Source organism: Dromiciops gliroides, chromosome 3 (genome assembly GCF_019393635.1).
Source record: "Dromiciops gliroides isolate mDroGli1 chromosome 3, mDroGli1.pri, whole genome shotgun sequence".
NCBI classification, from domain to species: Eukaryota; Metazoa; Chordata; class Mammalia; order Microbiotheria; family Microbiotheriidae; genus Dromiciops; species Dromiciops gliroides.
The window spans coordinates 643,299,196-643,320,538 of record NC_057863.1 but is presented as its reverse complement, the minus strand read 5'-3'; the positions used below and the strand labels follow the sequence as shown (position 1 = coordinate 643,320,538).

Here is a 21,343-nt window from a genome sequence, read left to right as displayed (position 1 = left end):
ATCTCCTGTTTTTGCCTGTGGCTGGAGCAGGATTGGGGGGGGGGTGAGGTTTTGGATTTAGGCGCTGGGGTTTAGGGAGTAGGTGTCTCCAAAGTCACTGGCTTCAGCTTTGAGTCATCACCATCGAGCTCTGCATTCGAATTCTCCAGCACTGGCAGCTTGTGGTCCTGTGGGTAGATAGAAGGCCCTGAGGGTAGGGGCACTCTGCCCATGGCCCAGGATTGATTGGGATCTCCCGGTCTGTCCATCCCCCTTTCTCCCCTACCTTGTTACCAGTTGTGTTTCCTACGGCACAGGGGCAGACTCATCCAGGGGAGGCTCAGTTTGGGTCCAAGCGTGACAGAGGTGGGTTCCCTTTTCGATCCCAGGAGGTGATGGGTATGGAGAACCTGAAAAGGGGGAAATGGGGTCTTGTGATTTCCCCTCCCCACCTCAGTTCTCTATCTAGTCCCTCGTTGCCTTCCCAGGATGAAAGGGTCTAGTTCCTCCCACCCAGCCCCAAGGCCCATGCACTAGGAGCCAGGATCCCTTCAAAGGGGGCCTCACCTGTTGTGGGGACCTCATGGGGTGGAGAAAGCCCAGGGGTGCCGGCTCCCACCTTCTTCTTGCACTCAACCTCTACTCTGTCCTTGCAGTGTCGATGACAGCAGAGCCCGCAGTCTGGGGAGGGGGGTCAGGAGGAAGGCTGCTCATCGAGGGGAGGGCCCCAGAACCTTCCCTCCTCCCCTCATCCTACCCCAGTCACTCACCCCGGCAGCGGTATCCCTGCTTGGTGACTCCCCAGAGCTGAGGAGAAAGCAAATATGGGGGTGGGCTTACCTTGGCCATGAGTTAAAAAACAAAACCAAACCACAACCCTATCCCTGGCTTGGGATTATCTGCCTCTTGTCCCCAGCCTTATGCTTTTTATTTATTTATTTTTTTGTGGGGCAATGAGGGTTAAGTGACTTCCCCAGGGTCTCACAGCTAATAATATCTGAGTATCTGACTCAGGTCCTCCTGAATCCAGGGCTGGTGCTTTATCCACTGTGCCACCTAGCTGCCCCAGCCTTATGCATTTTTAAGGGATAAGAACTGGCCTGGTGATTTCATCCTCTCCCAAGGCAGGTGGGACACCCTCCGGGGTGTCTTATTGCCTTAGAACACTGACAGATGAGTGACTTGCCCAAAGTCATTCAGCCAACATGGATTAGAGGCAGGCTTTTAATTCATCTTTCTGGCTGCAAGACTAATTAAAAGATTTTAGCCATTATATAGATTTATTCTGGCTCTTTTAGGCAGGGAGAGTAGTAAGGCAGGTGCCCAGTTGTTAAGGGGGAGGCTGGACACCAGGGTACTCAGAGGGGATATGGGGCAGGGCAACTTGAGCCCCAGACCTGTGGCGTCCTTAAAGAGCATCTGGTCAAACCCACTCATTTTCCACATGGGGAAACAAGCCTGGAATGAGGAACTTGTCAAGCAAGTTAGTAATTAGGGTTGGAAGCCAGGGAAAGGAGACTGGTGGAGACGAGGGCTGGATCCTTGGGGGCCCCAGAGGCTGGTGAGTGGAGGGGACTGAGCACCTTCAACCTCCTGGAGAACTGGGGCAGGGGAATGGAACAGTTGAGGCACAAGGGAAGGAAGGGGAGAGATGCTTACAAAACCACTGCAGCTGCCACAGAACGTGGGTTTCTTGAACGTGACCTCATGGAAGGGGTGTAGAAAGGACAGGCCCAGCTTGGCACAGATGGAACTGGCCCGAAGCAGGTAAGCTGTGAGTTCCTCCCGGCTGAAGGGACCATCACTGGGCAAGTCAAGGTAGGAAACAAAATAGTCTGCCTCAAAGAACTGGGGCTTCTGCCTCCTCCCCCTCCCCTCTGGACCCCAAGGTTTAGCCTCCCTCACACTGAGCGAGGGCCCTCCCAAGGACCTGGGACTGCCATTGTTTTTTCCCACCCCCTTTCAGGGACCCCGGTCTGTGCACCTCACCCCTGTCGAGGGGGTGGATGGAGACCGTGGCAGGCAAAGGGAAAACTGCTGGATAGACGTTCAAAGTCTTCGTGAGAGATGGTGCCCCGGCCGTCCAGGTCATAGTTCTTGAAAACTGACTGTGGGAAGAAGGGACCCAGGCTATCGACCTGATTCCACGTCACCATTGCCACCTCCCTCCCTCCCCAGCCCAATACGTGCCCAGGCCTCCCCTCACCTCCACCAGCTGTTCCACGTGGCGGCTCAGGGTGATCCTGTCAGGCTTGGGGGCTACTCCAGCTGCCCACTCTACTACAAGTGGTGCTTTGAAGGGGGAGGGGGGCTGCAGAGAGGGACAGGGGGAGACATGAGCCCTGGAAGGCAAGGCCTGAGGGTTTGGGGGAGGGTGGGGGGGCAAGGCCAATTCTCACCAGAGTCTTGGGGCATCGGGGCTCCCGGGCATAGGACAGTTCATAAATCTCATCTTCTGTATAGAAGAGATCCAGGGACAGCTGAGGGAGAGAAGACAGGGCATCACAGACTGTGCCCATATGCCCATAACCAAGCCCGGAAGGTCCCCGACCCTGCCTCCCCCCGCCCTACTCTGCCCACCATGCCTCCCGCAGTAGCCTCCCTCACCCCTTTTTTTAACATACTGTTTTCTTGTGCTAATGCTGACAGGACCTTTTGCATGGAAGTTAAGGGCCAGGTTCCCCAGCCTCCTTTTTTTTTTTTTTACTAGTAGGGAAACTGAGGCAGAGGAAAGGGATGCAGCAAGCCCTCAGTTCTGTCCCCCACCCCTCCTGCACCGTGAGCAGATGCAGCAGGTCCTGGCTGGCACTGCCAGGCGGGCTCTGGTCCTGGAGAGACCGGAGCTCCTGCAGCCGAAGGTAGAGGCTGTTAAGCTTGGCCACATGCAGCTGCCCGTCTGGCAGGCGGTCGGGCATCGCCTGATGCAGCGAGATGAGATCCTTCAGGTGGACACCCACAATGGGCAGGCGGAAGTCTGAACAGCCAGCCCAGGCCCGGCGGTAGAGAGCATAGTTGTTGTGGGAACTGAGGAGTTCTGTCAACTCCAGCAGCGTCTGAAGCATTGGAGGAGGAAGCCCAGGACACAAGGGAGGTCAGAGCTGACCAGATCCTATCCTGTGTCCCTGAGGACCCAGGAAGGACCCTCAGAGCCCACCCACATCCTTTTTTTTTTTTTTTTGAGAGGTAGTGGGGGTTAAGTGACTTGCCCAGGGTCACACAGCTAGTAAGTGTGTAAAGTGTCTGAGTCTGGATTTGAACTCAGGTCCTCCTGAATCCAGGACCAGTGCTCTATCTACTGCGCCACCTAGTACTTCTCTTGACTTTCACATTCTTTCAGATATTACATCGAATCACCAGTTATAACCACCAATTTTGTTGGGTTTAGGGTCACTATCTCTACAATTTCTGTCTTGTCAGTGAATTGGAAACAGTTGAGAAATAAAAAGGAATGGAGAGGGGAACCTCCCCCAGGCTCTCAAAGGGACAGATGGGGGAGTTCGTAAGGTCTCAGGAAGAGAAGGGGGGAGCTGAGAGGCTATTCCAGGGCAGGTGTGACAGGCTCACCTTGGTGCTGTCGGGACTCAGATGCGCATGGGAGTCTTTGAGCCGGGAGATGGCGCTGTGGCATAGGCCACCAGTCACTGCCATGAGGGTGTTAAAATTCTGTAGCTGCCGCAGCCTCTAAAACAAAAAAATGGAGGCTTCCCGTCTATGGGCACTAACTGGAGGGTGGGGAGGATCAGAGCCGCATACATAAACAGGACCGGGGAGCCGGGCAGTGCTTGTGGGGAGGCTAGTCCATCCTGCCCCTCTGGTACAGTGGAAAGTGTATTTGATTTGGAAAGAAGTGAATCTGGCTTCAGCTGTGTAACCCTGGGCAAGTCACATAACCCATATTTGCCTCAGTTCCTCATCTGTTAAATGGGCATATGCTGGAGAAGGAGATGGCAAGCCACTCCAGCATCCTTGCCAAGAAAAGCCCATAGGTGATGTCCACGGGGATGTGACTGAACAACAAAACCAAACCTGAGTTCATAATCTAACTGCTGCTGTGTCACTTGTGTGACCGAGTCACCCATGGGACTTCATCTGTCTTGGCCTCAGTTTCCTCGTCTTACAAATGAGGTGATTGGATTAGTTGGCCTCTGACATCCCCACCCCCAAACCCAGCTTCAAATCAGCAATTCTCTGAGCACTTGTCATAAGGTTAGGAGGGGGTGGAGGCAACAGGAAGCCAAAAGCACTTGTACCCAGGCATCTGAGGGATGCCCCAACACCTGGCTCTTGGCCAGAAGACTCAAGGGGATGGAGCCAGGGCCTGGAATGCAGCGCGGGATGCTGCTGCTTTGAATGACAGAAACAGCCACTGCAGGGTGGCTCACCTGGGCCACGTGGATGAACTTGTCAAGCACCTGGCCTCTCTGAGATGGGCTGGGTCTGCTCAGGACCATGACCTGTACCCATCTGGACACGCTGTTGGTAAGTCCCACAGAGCCCTCCAGGGCTGGGCAGCCTCTTACTGAGCCATGGAGTACATAGCCCCGAAGGTCCTGAGGCTACGGACAGGAGAGATGCTTAGGAATATCTTGAGCACAGGCCACATGCACGGAGCTGCTCCTGTCTCAGGACATAAGCATCAGAACTACCACCCCTCTTCCCAGCCCCAACCCTACCAGGGACCGCCATAGCTATATGTGAACTCCAGCCCTCACCACTGGAACTCCCAATTTCTCCTCCCAGCTAGGTCTCAGACCCAAGCTTGCACCTAGGGTTAGGGTCTACCACTTCTGCACCAAATTCCTGACCCTCTTACCACCCCCTCACTCCTGGGAGGCAAAGCACCCAGCTCCCACATGTTCTCCCCTGAAAGGCCCAGCTCAGGACCTAATCAGTTGGCCTCCACCCCAAGTCTCTACCTCCCTCACAGCCAAGTCTTAGGCCTCAAGCATCCAGGTCATTCCTTCATCCAACATTTATTCATCAAGGAATGAGGCTTTGAATACAAAGGGGCAGAGTTCTTGCCCTCTAGAAGTCTGCTAAACCCACTCCCCTCTGTCTCTGCCCCTCCTTCTTCCTTAGGGGTTGAGTACCGGGGCCCACCCAGGTCTGTGGATGTCCTTGTTTCTTGTCCCCAGCCCTGACCACTAGCTAATTCTTTGCCCCTCAAAGCTCTGTTTCAGAATACAAGCTTCCAGGGCCTCCAACTCTGACTTCTGGATCCCTCTCTCTCTACTAGGCATTCTCAAGGTCCATGTGAGCAGGCCAGGGGGCCCTCCTTTTCTCCCACCCTCTGACACTCATCCATCCATAGGACCTTACCGTGATGGCCCGGAAAGCCCTGAACTCTAGGTCTGTGAGATGTTCTGCCAGCTCCCCTGTCTGCAGGTGGTCAAAGATGAGGGAAACCTTGCGTTTCTTCCCCAGCCCTGGGCTATTGGGTGGGGGGAGGGGTCCCTCAGGGAGACTCAGGCTGAGGAGGCAAGAGGGGTAGATGATTCAGAAAGAAGGGACATAAGGAAGCGATAACAGGGGGGAAAGAGGGGGAAGAAATACTGTCGATATCAGGAGAGAATAGATAATGATAAATCCCTCACCTCCAGGTGGGGGTCCCTAAGCATCTCTGGGCTGCATTGCCCTCCTGCTCCACCAAGTCCCAGAAGCTGCTGATGATTTCATCAAGGTGGGGTTCCAGGTGCAGGGCCTCAGGGTACTGGCCCATCCAATACCTGAGGGAGAGGGTAAGGGCAGTGGGGAGCTAGGGGGTCAAATCTGTGTGACGTCTGGGAGGGAAGCAGAGGGCATTTCTGAGGGTGGGCAATGTGGGTTGTGGGATTTCCCACAGGAGGATCATTTAGACTCTTCACATTTATTTGACAAGTGAGGAAGGTAAGGAAGGGCCAGTGGCTTACAGCTGGAGAATCTGGAGGGCGGCTATCTCTTTGGGGAGGGGGAGTGTCTCTAACAGCTGCTGCTTAGTCCTTTAGGATGTCTCTTGGAGGAAGATGAGGGCTGTGCCTAGTGGAACAGACTGTGCAAATGTACGTCTCGGGGGTTATCTGGGATTGGGGATATAACCAGCAGCCACAGTCTGCTCTGAGGGCCAGGCCACAGGAAAGAAGGGGGCCTCACCTGACTAGGTTACAGATCTGCAGCCGCCTCTGCTCCTGTCGGTCTCCTTTGGCCTCCTGGTACGTAGATGTGTTAAGGCTCTTCCCAGAGGAGCCCCCACCCCTCCCCACACACCCCTCCCTTCACACTCCCCTGAAGGATATATGCTGAGCAGGCGGCGGGCAAGGTCAGCTGAGGGCAGCACCCAGCTATGCATGGTCAAGGTCATATTGAGCATGTGGTCCCCTCGGCATAGTCCGCCAGCTGTGTCTGTCAGGAGCAAGAGGAACAGGGTTGGGGGAGTCACCAAACAGGAGGGCACCACACTTCAAGGTCATTGCCAAATCCCAGCCCTCATTGTCTGACTGGGGAAACTAAGGTCCACACTGGGCTAGACTTGCCATTAGCCACTCCGAGAGTTAGGACTGGAATGCAGGTTTTTGGACTTTGAATGCAAGGTCCTGTCCATCAGCCCACCCTTTCAGTCATCAGAGGGACAGGGATCAGAGGACTAGGAGTTGTGCAGTTAGTGATTGACAGGCAAGGGGGGGGTGATAGTGCAGTAGTAGTGGCGGTGGTAGTAGTAGTAGTTGTTATAATAGTAGTGGTGGTGGTAGTAGTAGTTGTTATAATAGTAGTGGCGGTGGTAGTAGTAGTAGTTGTTATAATAGTAGTGGTGCTGGTGGTAGTAGTAGTTGTTATAATAGTAGTGGCAGTGGTGGTAGTAGTAGTTGTTATAATAGTAGTGGTGCTGGTGGTAGTAGTAGTTGTTATAATAGTAGTGGCAGTGGTAGTAGTAGTAGTAGTTATAATAATGGTGGTGGTGGTAGTAGTAGTAGTTATAATAATGGTGGTGGTGGTAGTAGTAGTAGTTGTTATAATAGTAGTGGTGGTGGTGGTAGTAGTGGTGTAATAGTATCTGTGGTGGTAGTAGTAGTAGTGGTAATAGTGGTGGTGGTGGTAGTAGTACTAGTACTAGTAGTAGTTGTAGTAGCGGTAGTAGCAGCAGCAGCTAATGAGCATTTACTATGTGCCAGGCACTGTACTAAGCACTTCACAATTATTATCTCACTTGATCCTGAGGTTAAGTGACTTGCCCAGGGTGTGTGTGTGTGTGTGTGTCTCTCTCTCTCTCTCTCTCTCTCTCTCTCTCTCTCTCTCTCTCTCTCTCTCTCTCTCTGTGTCTCTGTCTCTCTCACTCACACACACACACACACACACACTGTGTTTGAGGTCATATTTGGCCAAAGGTCTTCCTGATTCCAGGCCCATGCTCTGTGGTGCCATCTAGTGGCCTGGTTAGAGGACAGGTAGGGGGAAGGGATGTTTGTAGTGCAGCAGTGAGTGCTCACCAAAGGAATGGATGCATTTCTCCAGTAATTCATCCAGACTGCAGCCTCTGCTGAGGGGTCCCAGCGTCATGGAGGCCATGACCTTGTTGATCTCCCGGGGGCTGGGGCAAGTCATGTGCCTCCGGCCCTGGCGGGCCCTCCCCCGGCCAGGTACAGTTGCCAAGCATTCCAAATGACCCTTCCTGCCGACAGAACCCCAGAATTACAGCACCTCCTTCTGTCTCCATCACTCCAGGCTCAGCTCCTGCCTCCATTTCACACAGGTCCCTGCTGTTCCAGGCAGACCCTCAAGATTGCACCCCACCACACACATTATCAACTCTTAACCCAGGATGCCCCCCCCCAACTATTGTGAATAGAGTCCTCAGGGTAAGACATGGAGGGAGGGCCAGGTATCTCCCCTTTAGCAGGATCCCAGACATCTGGACTGCCAGCTGTGGGCAATGGGCCTGAGGGAGTACTCAGTCACTGACTCCAGGCTCCCCTGAGCTGGACTGGGTCCCTCGCTGAGATAGCTTCAAGGAAAAGTTAAAAATAAACCTTCCAGCATGGAACAGAGGAGCCTCTGGGGAATGCGGAATGGGGAGGGAGAAACCCAGGGATGAGGGGAGCTTATGAGACCCAACATGGAGGGGGAGACAGAGAAAGAGAGACAGAGCCTACTGGAAAGGAGAGAAAAATAGAGAAGGAGGAGGGCAGGGAGAAACACAGAAAGTAATGAGAAAAGAGAGAGTTCTGGAGAGTGATCACAGAACTTTAAAGCTGGGACAAGGTAACCAAATCTGGCCTTTTATAAATGAGGGAACCGAGACCCAGCAAGGGGAGATCATAAGGCACAAGGAATCTGGGTCTCTAGGAGCAAAGGAAAGTCAGAGGCAGAAGAAGAGGAAATACTTGTTTTCTTTTACACATGAACCCAGGTTAGGGAAAGCTTCTGAGGCCTCCAGTCAGCTCACAGCTCCTCCTCCCCCCACCCCAAGTCCTAGGGTGTGAAGGCATCTGGGAGTGGCCCAGAGCCTCAGCTCCTTCCCCTAGCTGGTTTCCCTACTTCCCCGAGCAGAAGGGGAAGTACTTAAGTCCTTTCCTTCTTCTGAAATTCACCCCCCCCTTCCCTCCTTGATGCCCATCTCTTACCTGCTGCCAGGCAGGTCTTTCCCTGTCCCTGGTCCTGGCCCATCTCCCTCAGAGGAGAACAGAGCCCTGGTAAAAAGGGGTCGGGAGACCTAGCCAGCCCGAGTCCTGTGCGTCACACTCCCTGAGGTCCCAAGAGCCACCTGGAGTTTCCAGCCTTGGGGGGAGCCCGAGGGACCCAGGTATGCTAGACTCCTCTCTTGCCCTACCCCTTGGGATACGGTGGTTTTCCAGGAGTAGAGGAGACTATTTTGGGGCATTCTTGGATGTGTGTGTGTTGGGGCGGGGGGAACAGGCAGAGAGAGAGAAACATACCAACAAAGACAGATGGATACAAATGACACAGAGTGATAATAATAACTCATTTCTAAAATGACATCAGGGTCATAAAGTGCTTCCTCCACAATAATTCTGGAAGGTGGAAAGTACAAATATCCTCATGTTACAGGAAAGGAAACTGAGGTCTAGAGAAGTTATGTGACTTCTATAAGTTCACATAGCTGGTATGAGGAGGATTTTAATCAAAGGACCTAGAGTTTGAAGCTGCTTTAGAGCTTATTAAGTCTAACCTCTTTAGAGACAGAGATAGAAATGCAGATAGAGAGAAACAGAGAGATCGATGGAGAGATAGAAAGATAAATAGAGATGGAGAAAGAAATAGATGAGAAACAGATGGAGAGAGATAAAGAAAGATAGATGAAGAGAGAGAAATAGATGAGGAGAGATGGAGAGATAGAGAAATAGAGATAGATGGAGAGAGATAAATAGATGAGGGATAGATGGGGAAATAGAGATAGATGGAGAGATAAATAGATGAGGGACACATAGCTTTTGCTTCTTTATCACCTTCATTCCTCTCCCCAGAGAACCTTCCCTTGTGGCAAAGGTAAGAAAGGGAGAAGAAGCAATTCAGCCAAACTAAATCATAAAACAACTATGTCTGGCCATATATGAAGTAATGTACACCCTTAAGCCCCCACCTCTTCAAACAAATCAACCAGAATGATTAAGTAGAAAGAGCTACAGGTTTGAAGTGAGATCTGTGTTTGAATCCCAGATTCACTACCACCTGGGTGACACTGAGCTAACCTCAACTTCTCAGGACTTCAGTTTCCTCATCTATAAAACAAGGTGGTTGGACTAAGTAATGTTTAATGTTCTTTCTAGGTCTACAATTCCTCATTTTACAGATAGGGAAACTGAGGCCCCAAGAGATGATGTGATAAGCTAGCTTAAGGAAACGTTAAGTGGCTTGAATCTTTTTTTCCAAGTCTAGGGATGTTTTCATTAGTCATAGACATAGTGATAGAGACACAAAATTCTAAGTGGAGACAGTTACAAAGAGTTTCCATGTTATACAGACACAATGTTAACACTGGAGTCACAGAATTACAATGTTATACACAGTTACAAACAGAGACGTGTGTGTGTGTGTGTGTGTGTGTGTGTATAGACACAGTTACAATGTTAATTACAGTTGCAGAGAGAAAGAAGCAGTTACACAGTTACATTGTTACATGTGAAGGGACTCTCCTACACAAGACTACACAGATTCTTTGACATTTATCTTTTTGGCATTAGCTGGTACCTTAGTGATCATTTCAGGCATTCATTTTATTTTGATAGAGGAGAAAACAAGCCCAGAAAAGGATTTGCCCAAGATCACAGTGCGACAACCCACACATACTACACCCCAGCCTGCAGCCTAGAAAAAGAGTCTTAAGGGGACACAGGTCTCTTGTCCCTCCCTCCCACCCCACTTTGGATTGACTTTCCCCCAGAATAATGGCTTGAAGAGCTCCTTCTTCCCTAAGGGGAGACTGGAATACTTCTTAGAAGATAAAGCATAGAATGTCAGATCTGGGAGTGGTCTTAGAACACAATGGCAGAGCTAGAAAAAAACCTTAGATGAGAGAATGTCAGGGCTAATATGACCGTAGAGTAGAGAATGTAAGAACTGGGAGAGAATATCAGAGCTATATTTCCTTAGATCATAGGATCTTAGTGCTGGAAGGGACCTTAGAGGAGAGAATGTCAGAACTAGGAGATACCAGTTTAAGCATCCAATTTAACCCTATCTTCTTCCTCTTTCCTCCTCATCCCTCCATTAAGGACATGAGACCCTAAACTTGTAGGTATCCCAGTTCTCTACTTATTCTTGGCTAGATCACTTCCCTCCCATCCGCCCTCCCCATAATCCCCCCACCCCCAATAAGAGACAGATATAGAGAGAATGGGAGGGGCCTGGAGAGGAGGAGGAAGGGAGTCAGTAAGGAAGGAGGGGCAGGGGCCAGGGGATCCCCTCACCTCTTGCTTTCTTTCCGGTTCATGTTGCCCCCTGGGGAGGGAGGGGGAGGAGGTCTAGGCTCCTTGATAGCCCAGGCTGGGTTGGGTGTCTCTGGGCCCCTCCCCCTCCGGGCCCCCTCACAGCTACTGGAGCCTGGGCTTTTTTCCTCCCAGTGAAAGAGGAACTGACCCCCTTCCCCCACTGGCTGTCAGAGAGAGAGAGAGAGAGAGGAAGAGACAGCCCTGGGTAGCCTGGGGGAGGGGGATCTTCTGAGGTTCTTCCACTGTCCCTCTAGCTCCGCCTGGGTCTCTCCTGGTCTGGCTGGGCATTTCTGTCCCTCTCTTTCTCTTGCTATCTATCTTATCTCTCACTATCTTTGCCTCTTTTGTTCCTCCTCTGTCACAAACTCCATTATCTCTGTCTCTGATTCTCTTTTTATGGTCAGGCCCTTTCCCCCTGACTCTGTCTCAATCTGGCTGAAACATCCACTTTGCCACCTGCTTCTTACAGATGTTCTTCCCACCCTCTCTATAGTGAATCCAGCTGTGCCCGAGGAGAAAGCAGATGTTGTCCCCCTCCCCCTCCAGGATCTGTGTGGCCATACCAGGTTCCCTATGAGGCTAGAGGAAAGCAGAGAAGCTGAAGTGGGCCTGGACCTCGAGGGAAGTTGGAAACACCCCCTCCTTGCCCCAGAGAGGAAAGAGTGAAAGGGGTGGGTGGCAAAGTATGATTGTAAATGCTTGGGGATCCCTGAGGCTCCCCTCTTTCCTCTCCTGTGACACAGCTGGGGAAACGGTGCAGATGTGCTGAGTGAGGGAGGAAACTGCTGGTTTCCTGAGTCGTCTGATGGGGGTGGAGGGATGGGGGGAAGGGAAGCCAGACAAGGTGAAATGCTGAGGTTTCTTCCACCTCCTCACCACCCCAGTCTATTACCCATAATACCTGGTGAGCATATTTGCATAAGAATGCACACCTGTGTGCTCAGTGGTTCAGCCCAGGTCACGTGCCCTGTCTCTGGTGGATGAGGCAAGGGCGCAGTGCTGTGTAAATTTTATGCAGATGAGGTTGGTTTTGTGTGTTTGCGTGTGTGTTACACAGATTTATGCAAATATATATGTAAATCTCTAGGGCCTAGCTTCTTAAACTGTGGGTCACTTCAGAACCACTGAATGTGGGGGGGGGGTCTCGAAAAATTTGACAACAGTAAAAGGTTATGTATACCTATTTTATATACCTATATGTCCAGGGTCGCGTAAAAACTTTTTTCCATTCTCCACCCCTTTTCTACTGACACAATATGGAGTTGTGAACCACAGTGTAAGAAGCTTTTCTCTAGGGGACTGGGAAAGGGTGGGGAGGAGAGAAACAAGATGATGCTTAAGGAATTTCTTCCTTCAAGAGACCTCAAATGTGGGGAACCAAGGGGGTTGGGGAATGGGGTGGCTATCTAGAACCCATCTGTCTAGAACCATCTTGGCTCCTAGACTAGGTGTAGCCCCGGCCCAAGATGGGAAAGAGGAGAGGCGGGGCTAATGCATCAGCCCTGCCCTTCCAAAACTCAGAACCAATAGGAGTCAGGGGGCGGACTCAAGGAGCCACACACCCCCATTGCCCCCTTCAGAGCCCTATTCCCAGTGCCATCTCTGTCCTCGCCTTCCCAGTCACCCTCTCCAAGCGTCCGGCCCCTCAGTCCCCACAACCATCACCCCGGACGCAATTCCCCCAAACTCCCAGGCCCCAGTCCTAGCCTCAGCTCCCTGGGATCATGGGGGATGGAGGGGAGGGCGAGGATGATGTCCAGTTTCTCCGAACTGTGAGTATCTCTCTCTGTCTTTGGGGTTTCTCTGTCTCTGAGTTCCTTTGGGTCTCTTCTCAGACTTCTTTACTCTGCCTCTAAGGATTTCTTTGGGGCTGCGAACACCTCCTGTTTTTCTCAGGGTCTGTCTCCTCCAGTTTCTTGCCTGCCTCTCAGGTTCACTCTGTCTCTGAATGTCTGTCTCTATTACATCTTGCCACTGTCTTTTGAGTGTCTCTGCCTTTCTCTGGATGGTTGTCTCTGGCTCTCTTGGGCTCCGAATGTGTGTGGGTCCCTGCCCGATTGTCTAGGAGTCTTTCCCTAGTAGGACTGGGAGATGAGATGTATATAGAGAAAAATACTGTTGGCCCTCCTGGATTTGGGGGGGGGAGGAGGGGGGAGTAATGCGAGCAAAGGAGTACCCTCCCCTCCACCCTGGAAGGAGGGTGCAACGTGGTGGCTGCTTGCCACCAGGACCACAGCTCTGCTTCAATGCCAATTTCCCTGTCGGCTTAATTTAGCTTCCCCCCCAACGGCCTCATTCTCCAACTCCTGGCTCTGACCCACTTAGAGTCCCGGGGTGAGGGGTGGAGAGGAATCCTGGTGGGGGGTTCCCGGAGGAGTTCTGACTGCCCACCCCCAGCCAGTACAGGCCCTGAGGGTCTCTGTTGGAGTCTGGCTCTAGCTCGGAGTTCCTTGGTGTCTCTACGGCTTTGTCTCTGACTCTGGGCCCCTGGTGCTCCCATCTCTGAATCTCCATCTCTCTGGGTCTCAGTACCTTCCTCTGTCAAATAACGGGAATGGACTAGGTGACTTCCAAACGCCCCTTCCAGTTCTAATATGCCTATGAGTCTAGGCTCTGTCTTCTGAATCCTTCTGCCTCTGGGTCTTTCTTGGTCTCCGGCCTCCTGTCTCTGGGTCTCTCTCAATCTCTGCATGACAGAGCCCGGTCAGGCCAGGGCGGGGGTGGAGATGGGAATTTGGGGGAACAGGTGTGCTGCCCAGAATAGCTGGGGCTGCTAGTGGGGACAGGGGCGGGGAGCCAGGGGGGAGAGAGGGGGAGGGGTGGGCTCTCTAAGGAAGATGAGAGTCAAGATACCCCAGCCTCCTGCAAACCACCCACCCACCCACACACTCCCACTCCCTGGAGGCTGGCTTGAGTTTATTGGGGGTCAGGGTGTGCATTCATACACCCCTTTATACCTCCAGGCTGAAAGCCCTATCTCCACTCCCTCCCCAGGGCTCAGGAAAATGCTGACGGGGGCACCTTCTCAGCAGAAACCTAACCTTCCCTAAGCAGGAGAGGACGGGAGAAGGAAGGGTCTAATTTCTAGAAGGGGGAGCAGCTGGGGAGAGGGGACTGGGCAGGAGAGGAGTCAGGCGCTGTTTGGGGGGAGGGGGGAAGGCTGAGGGGTGAGAGACAGGGACAGCTGTGCATACCTGCCCCGCCCCCCACCCCACCAGGCCTTCGACTCTCTCCAGAGCCTGAGCCCATTGGTACATTTCACAATCCCCGCTTCTCAGTAGCTGGCTTGGATTGGTTGGCCAGCCCCACTTGGATGCTTCTGATTGGTGTGTTTACAATCAGCCATAAAATCCTGCTAAGCAGAATTGGTACCAGACCTTAAGAGGACTTTGTGATGTCTATCTGACAGACCTCAGATTCTAACCTTTTTCACTTAAGGAAATGCCTCCTGGGCCAAAGACAATGGGTTGGAGAGTTCCTGGGCCTGAGTCCTATAACTAGAACTGGAGGGGACCCAAGCTGCCATCTAGACCAGCCCCCTCATTTTGGAGGGGGGGCAGGGCAATGGGGGTTAAGTGACTTGCCCAGGGTCACACAGCTAGTAAGTGTCAAGCGTCTGAGGCCGGATTTGAACTCAGGTACTCCTGAATCCAGGGCCGGTGCTCTATTCACTGTGTCACCTAGCCGCCCCCAGCCCCCTCATTTTACAGATGAGGAAACTGAGGCTTGGGAGGAATGACTTGCCCAAGATCACAGAGAATAATAAGTGATAGAAGGGGGCAGCTAGGTGGCGCAGTGGATAAAGCACTGGCCCTGGATTCAGGAGGACCTGAGTTCAAATCCAGCCTCGGACACTTGACACTTACTAGCTGTGTGACCCTGGGCAAGTCACTTAACCCCAATAGCCTCACCAAAAAGAGAGAGAAAGAGAGAAATAAGTGATAGAAGGGGGGTTTCAAGTGAAGTGTTCAGACCCCAAAGCCAGCTCTCATTCCACTATACCAAGATCTTTTCATTATGTAGTGCCTTGCTAAGTACCCCTCTTTCTCTCTTTTTGCCCAATTCCAGAACGAGGCCACAGCTCTACTCCTAGCTCTGACCCACTTAGAATCCTGAGCTGGAGGGTGAAGAGGAAGGGGTGGTCCTGGTTGGGAAGCCTGGAGATCTGCCTACTCTTGCCCCCCAAGTTCCTCCCCTCAGTACAGGCTCTGAAGGCCTCTGCTGGAGTCTGGACAACCCTGAACTGATAGCCTCATAGCTGGTCTCCTTTCTCTCCATTTCATCCAGTTCATGGCTGTCAAATGGTTATTTCTTTTTTGGGGGTAAGGGGGGGGGATCAATGGGGGTTAAGTGACTTGTCCAGGGTCACACAGCTAGCAAGTGTCAAATGGTTCTTTTTTTTTTTTTTAAGTAAGGCAATTGGGGTTAAATTACTTGCCCAGCGTCACACAGCTAGTAAGTGTTAAGTGTCTAAGGCTGGCTTTGAACTCAGGTACTCCTGACTCCAGGGCCAGTGCTCTATCCACTGCGCCACCTAGCTGCCCCCTGAATGGTTATTTCTAAAGGACAGGTCTGACCCCTGTTCAAGAAGTCACAATAGCTCCCTTCCTTGCTTCAGCATTTAAAGCTTCTGCCCATTATAACTAATCTATCTCACTAAACTAATTTCACATTATTCCTCCTTATGCATTCTACTTTCTGCCCCAAATGGTCGACCTTGTGTTTCTTATACATGGCATTTCATCTACCACCTTCATGCTGTTGCCTGGGCTGTTTCCTCTGCCTGGGATGCCATCTTCTCTCACTTCCACCTAGAAGAATCCTTAGCTCCTTCTCTTGCAGGAGGCCTTTCCCACTGTCCCCCCTGGTTAGAGCATATATAAATATTTGGTATTTAGAGCATCAAAGGATTGCACCAGAAGAACAGAGTTAGGGCTAGAAAGGACCTTATGGGTCATTTAGTCCAACCTCATTTAATTTAATTTAATTTAAATTTTTTTTTAATTCATGAGGGGCAGCTAGGTGGCGCAGTGGATAGAGCACCGGCCCTGGAGTCAGGAGGACCTGAGTTCAAATCCGGCCTCAGACACTTAACACTTACTGGCTGTATGACCCTGGGCAAGTCACTTAACCCAAACTGTCTCACTAAAAAAAAAAAAACACACACACACACACACAAAACAAAAAATTCATGAAAATCTATTTTCTTCTCCTGCCATCTCCCACTGGAAAAGGAAACCCCTATAACAAATGTCCATAGTCAAGCAAAACAAATTCCATAAATTCAACTCTTTCATTTACAGATGAAGAAACTAGGCCCCAGAGATGTGACCCGCCTAAGGTCACACAGGCAATAAATATGTACAGTAGGATTTGAACACAGGTCCTCTTTCTACTTAACTGTGTACGAGGTATTCTCAGTAGAACATAAACTTCCTGTGGGCAGGGACCCTTTTCATATCTATATTTGTTTCCCAGTACCCAGCATGGTTTCCCAGCCCACTGCAGGTGCTAATTAAAGGCTTTTTTTTTTTTTTGGTGAGGCAATTGGGGTTAAGTGACTTGCCCAGGGTCACACAGCCAGTAAGTGTCAAGTGTCTGAGGCCGGATTTGAACTCAAGTCCTCCTGACTCTAGGACCAGTACTCTATCCACTTTGCCACCTAGCTGCCCCTTAATTAAAGGCTTTTAAAATGTCAATTAATGGAACTCTCATTTTCCAAATGAGAAAATGTAAACCTAGAGAGGTTAAAGGATATTCCCAAGGTCACACAGGTCTTCTAATTCCACACCCTATGCTTTTGTCCCTGAATGGCTGATCTGGGAGGAATGGGCTGGTTAGATAAAACCTGGGGGGAAGGGTGATGTCGGGGATCAGCGCTAGACTAGAGGGGATGGCTTGAAGAGACAGCAGAGTCCAGGTGCAAGGGAGGGAGCTGGGGTTTGGAGGGGACAAGAAGGGGCTAGGATGAGAGGGATTGTGGGTGATTGGATCATTCTCTTCCCTTTTCCCTGAGGCTCAGAGTGAGGGGCTTAGAGAAGGTGTCTCAGGATGGTGGGTAGAAATTTCTTCCTGAGCAGGCAGAGAGGAGTCTCGGAATAGGAGATTTGGGATCCCTGAATACAGAGGCTACTTCAGTGAAATGATCTGAGATCTCAAGAAGGGGCAGGGAGGGAGTACCCAGGATGGAAGGCCGGGGATCTCGGAGACAGAAGTTTGTGATTACTGAGGAAAAAGAAGAGGAGTTTCAGGAGTAAGTGGTGGATTTGGGGTTTTAGAACTTGGACTGAGGAACCCTGAGAATGAAGGTCTAGGGCAACTGGGGGGCATGGCGGATAGATAGTGTGCCAGGCCTGGAATCAGGAAGACCTGAGTTCAAACAGAATCTCAGACATTAGCTGTTTGGCCCTGGGCAAGTCACTTCACCCTTTTGCCTCAGTTTCCTCATCTGTCAAATGAGAAGGGAATGGCAGACTCCTCTAGTATCTTTACCCCAAATGGGGTCATGAGGAGTCGAACATGACTGAACAACATAAGGGTTTCAGGGTGAGAACAGAGTGTACGATTTGGAGTTAGGAAGATCCGGATTCAAATCCTGCCTCAGTCATTTACTAGCCAGGGATGTCTTTTTTTTGGGTTTTTTTGCGGGGCAATAGGGGTTAAGTGACTTGCCCAGGGTCACACAGCTAGTAAGTGTCAAGTGTCCGAGGCCAGATTTGAACTCAGGTACTCCTGAATCCAAGGCTGGTGCTTTACCACTGCGCCATCTAGCTGCCCCAATGTCTTTTTTTTTTATTATAAAAGTATTTTATTATTTTCCAGTTACATGTTAGAGATAGTTTTCAACATTTGTTTTTATAAGATTTCTAGTTTCAGATTTTTCTCCCTGCCTCCCCTCCCTCTCCCCCTCCCCAAGACAGCAAGTAATCTGATATAGGTTATATGTGTACAATCACATTAAACTTATTTCTGCATTAGTCATGTGATAAGAGAAGAATCAGAGCAAAAAGGAAAAGCCTCAAAAAAGAAAAACAACAGCACCAAAACCAAAAGAAATAGTATGATTCAATCTGCATCCATATTCCACAGTTCTTTTTTGTTTTTTTCTTAGCCAGGGATGTCTTAAAGTCTTCAGGTTCCTCAGCTGTAAATTGAGGGGCTTAAGCTTAAAAACCTCCAGGAACCTTTTTCAGCTCTAAATCTATGAGCTTGTATCTCAGAGGGCACGTTGGGCTCCAGATGAGGGAAGTCGGGGGCTCAGTGGGAGAAGTGGGGCTTTCAAAGAGTTCTTAAGCTCTTAGGAGGTATGTGGTGGGGTGAGATTCCTGCTTGGGAGACTCCAAATGGAAGTAAACCCCTGCAAAGCCAGGCCTCTTCTGGGTTTTTTTGTCTTTCCTGTACCTGGTACATAGTAGGCACTTAATAAATGCTTATTGCTCATTGTTGATTGGGGACGGAAAGGATTGGGACTGGAGTTCTCAGGGTAGAGGAAGAGGCTGTCATTCAGAGAGAGGAAATCTCAGCCTGTGCCTTCCTCCTACCCCCCTCTTCCCCAACCCTCCCAGGAGGATGAGGTCGTCCTGCAATGCAGCGCTACCACCCTCAAGGAGCAGATTAAGCTCTGCCTGGCCGCAGAGGGCTTTGGCAATCGTCTCTGTTTCTTGGAACCCACTAGCAATGCCCAGGTCAGTGGGCTTATGGGGAGCTATGGGTGGGGAGGGTAGCAGAATAGGGGATGGGGGATTGGGAGAGGGAGCCCCCCTCAGTCACATACTCTCACCTCCATCCACCATGGGGCTCAAGGGCTTCCTGAGCCTGACAACCCTTCACACCCCTCTCTCTGCCCATTCCCCAGAATGTGCCCCCTGACTTGGCTGTGTGCTGTTTTGTGTTGGAGCAATCTCTCTCTGTTCGAGCCCTGCAGGAGATGTTGGCCAATACCATGGAGGCTGGCACCGAGGTGAGCCCAGGACCAGGGTCAGTGCCAGGAGGGGATCCTGAGACCTGGTGTGAAGAGGGACACTAGCATAGAGGCTTCTGGGAGTCCTAGAAGACTGAGGAGGGATAAGAATGAGAGGAGACAAGAATAGGAAAGGGCATACTAGGAAGAGCTGAGAGGACAGAGATAGGAGAGAGGCTCCTAGAGAAAGCCAAGTGAGATGGAGATAGGATAAAAAGGGGGTGGGGATCTAGAGGTTGAAAGAACCAAGAAGTCCCTTCCAAGGTCCCCAGTGAGCAGTCATCCAGCCTTTGCTTGAAGACCTTCAAGGACGGAGAGCTCACTGCCTCACAAGGCAGCTCCATCCCACTTGGAATCAGCTCTTCTCAGTAAGAAGTCCTTCCTGACTCTAAGTCTAGGTTGGTCCTCTGCAGTTTCCACCAATGGACCCCTTTTCTGCCCTCTGGGGCCCATCAGAACTTTACAATGCACCCCTTCAAATACTTGAAGACAACTACCATGGCCCCTCTGAGCCTTCTCTTCTCCAGGCTGAACATCTTCAGTTCCTTCAGCTGATCCTTCCATGACAGGCTCTCAGGTCTCTTCCCCATCCCAAGTCCTTCCTAACATATGGTCCCCAGAATGGCACCCCATTCTCCCCAGATGGCATCTGATCAGAGCAGAGTTCAGGGAGACTCGTGGCTCCCTAGTCCTCAATGCTGTGCTTTTCTTGATATGGCCCAAGATTGCACTTTGTTGTTATACCACACAGTTGGCTTACAGTGAGCTTGTGGTCCACTAAGGAACCTAGATCTTTCCTTCAGATGAGCTACTGCATAACCCTGCCTCTGTGATCTTAGGAACAGGCATCACAGGGAAACTGAGAAGCATAGAGATAGGAAGGGAGGTCAAAGGATATCACAGGAAATTGAGATGGGGAGGAAGGAGCCTAAGGAATCATAGGAGGATGATGGGAGATGGGGAGTCAGAAGGTATCTGGGAGTCAGTGGAACAAGAGGATGGAAATAGGACAGACACTGAGAGGTAGCTGGGCAGGGTGGGGGCATCTAGGGGAGAGGAGGAATTGTACAAAAGGCAAAGGCACCCAAGGAAGGTCAGAGAATGGGGTTGGGAGCTAAGGTGATGGGGTGGTTTGGGGGAGGGTGCTACACATATCTACCACCTCTGCCTTTTGTCCAGCTTTCTCCAAGTAGAGGAGTATGGGGATGGGTGGGAAGAGGGATTTCTGCCCAAGTTTCACCATTTGCTCTGCTTCTTTTCTACCCCAACCCACTCCACTACAGACCCTCAATTTGGATAAGTGGGTATGTCCCGCCTGTGGGTGTGACCTATTCCACCCAATCCCCATTCCCTAGTTTTTTGGCCCATACTCTCAGGGGCTCAATGGGATCAGCTCGGCATGCTTCCCTTGACCTGAATCCCCATTGTTCCCCCTGGGGCTGGGAAGCTAAGGAGGTAAGGGGGGAGGGGGGCCACTTCTTGTTCCAGTGGCCTCCCTATCTTCGCTACCCACTTCTACTCTTCCCTGATCTTACCTCTGGTCCTACCCCTCCAGAGTCCTCTTCCTGCCTTCCTCGGTGCCATGGGATCTTCCCATCCTTCACTGCACGGTCCTTTCTTCCTCCATGCCAGTCCTGAGTGTGGGTCTGGGGGAGGGGCACGGAGCAGGGTGGACAGGGAGTTTGGAAACCTTAGACCACACTATGTGGGTGATAAGGACACCAGTCCTGTGGCCTGTGTGATAACAAGAGGATAACATATTCCTAGTCCTTATTACATGATCCATGTGATATGGGATATGACCAGAGCTGCAACTAAGGTAGAGCAATGGGGCTTTGCCCCAGGGTGCCAAATGTAGAGGATCTTGAATTTAGAGAGCATTTGCAGCATTTATCAGCAAAGAAACTGTAGAATATTGTGCCTAGTCAATGAGGATAATCAGTTAAAATGGGAGGCTGGACCTCCCCAGCATTGCACTTTCTTCCTTCCTCTCTGGTTAGGAATACTTGTCCCAGGTATCAATATTTTCTAGTTATGGCTCTGGGTCTGCTCCAGTCACATGACCTGTGTGAGACCAGTGTGGTATCAGTCCTCAGCCTGGGCTCCTGGTCTGTGTGATAACAAGGGGGGGGGGCCTATGCAAGCTGATCACATGGCCTCTGGGAAAGGCCAGGCATGACTTGACCGTGATGTTATAATGAGGCATGACGTTATAACGTATCAATTACCCCCAACCTGCCCCTCCTCCTCAGCCCTGTGAGAATGAGGCATGATCAGAGCACTGGGCTCAGGAAGAGGGTGTGCATACACGTGTGCACACGTGTTTGTCTATGTTCTGCCACATACATCCCCAAATAAACCTGGGGCCATACCCTAAAGTGGGGGAGGGGTGAGACAGAAACGGGAGGCAGGCAGTCGAACCAGCAGTGTGAGTAGAAAGGTAGCGTTGGACTGAACAATCCTCAGCCCTGGACCCAAGTCCCAG

General features: G+C 51.1%; 2 protein-coding genes across 3 annotated transcripts in view; one reads left to right on the top strand and one right to left on the bottom strand.

Moving 5' to 3' along the window:
* Positions 1 to 11,016, bottom strand: RASGRP4 (RAS guanyl releasing protein 4). 2 transcript variants are annotated; one of them, XM_043994341.1, is made up of 18 exons: positions 10,878 to 11,016; positions 8,574 to 8,639; positions 7,440 to 7,621; positions 6,252 to 6,357; positions 6,109 to 6,171; positions 5,574 to 5,705; positions 5,299 to 5,449; positions 4,362 to 4,535; positions 3,544 to 3,660; positions 2,757 to 3,032; positions 2,379 to 2,459; positions 2,186 to 2,290; positions 1,969 to 2,087; positions 1,639 to 1,783; positions 750 to 786; positions 547 to 660; positions 266 to 389; positions 1 to 167 (listed from the first exon to the last, which is right to left on the bottom strand). In XM_043994341.1, exons 1-17 carry the CDS (start codon positions 10,898 to 10,900, stop codon positions 286 to 288), a joined length of 1,995 nt encoding a protein of 664 aa, XP_043850276.1. In that variant the 5' UTR covers positions 10,901 to 11,016; the 3' UTR covers positions 1 to 167; positions 266 to 285. The 2 variants fall into 2 exon arrangements, with proteins under 2 accessions (XP_043850276.1, XP_043850277.1); XM_043994342.1 differs by lacking the exon at positions 8,574 to 8,639.
* Positions 11,017 to 12,504: 1,488 nt separating this feature from the next.
* Positions 12,505 to 21,343, top strand: part of RYR1 (ryanodine receptor 1) — a 95,170-nt gene continuing 86,331 nt past the window's right edge. The window contains 3 exon segments of the mRNA XM_043991539.1: positions 12,505 to 12,670; positions 18,464 to 18,583; positions 18,754 to 18,858. Coding sequence (XP_043847474.1) covers positions 12,623 to 12,670; positions 18,464 to 18,583; positions 18,754 to 18,858 — 273 coding nt within the window. The 5' untranslated portion in view covers positions 12,505 to 12,622.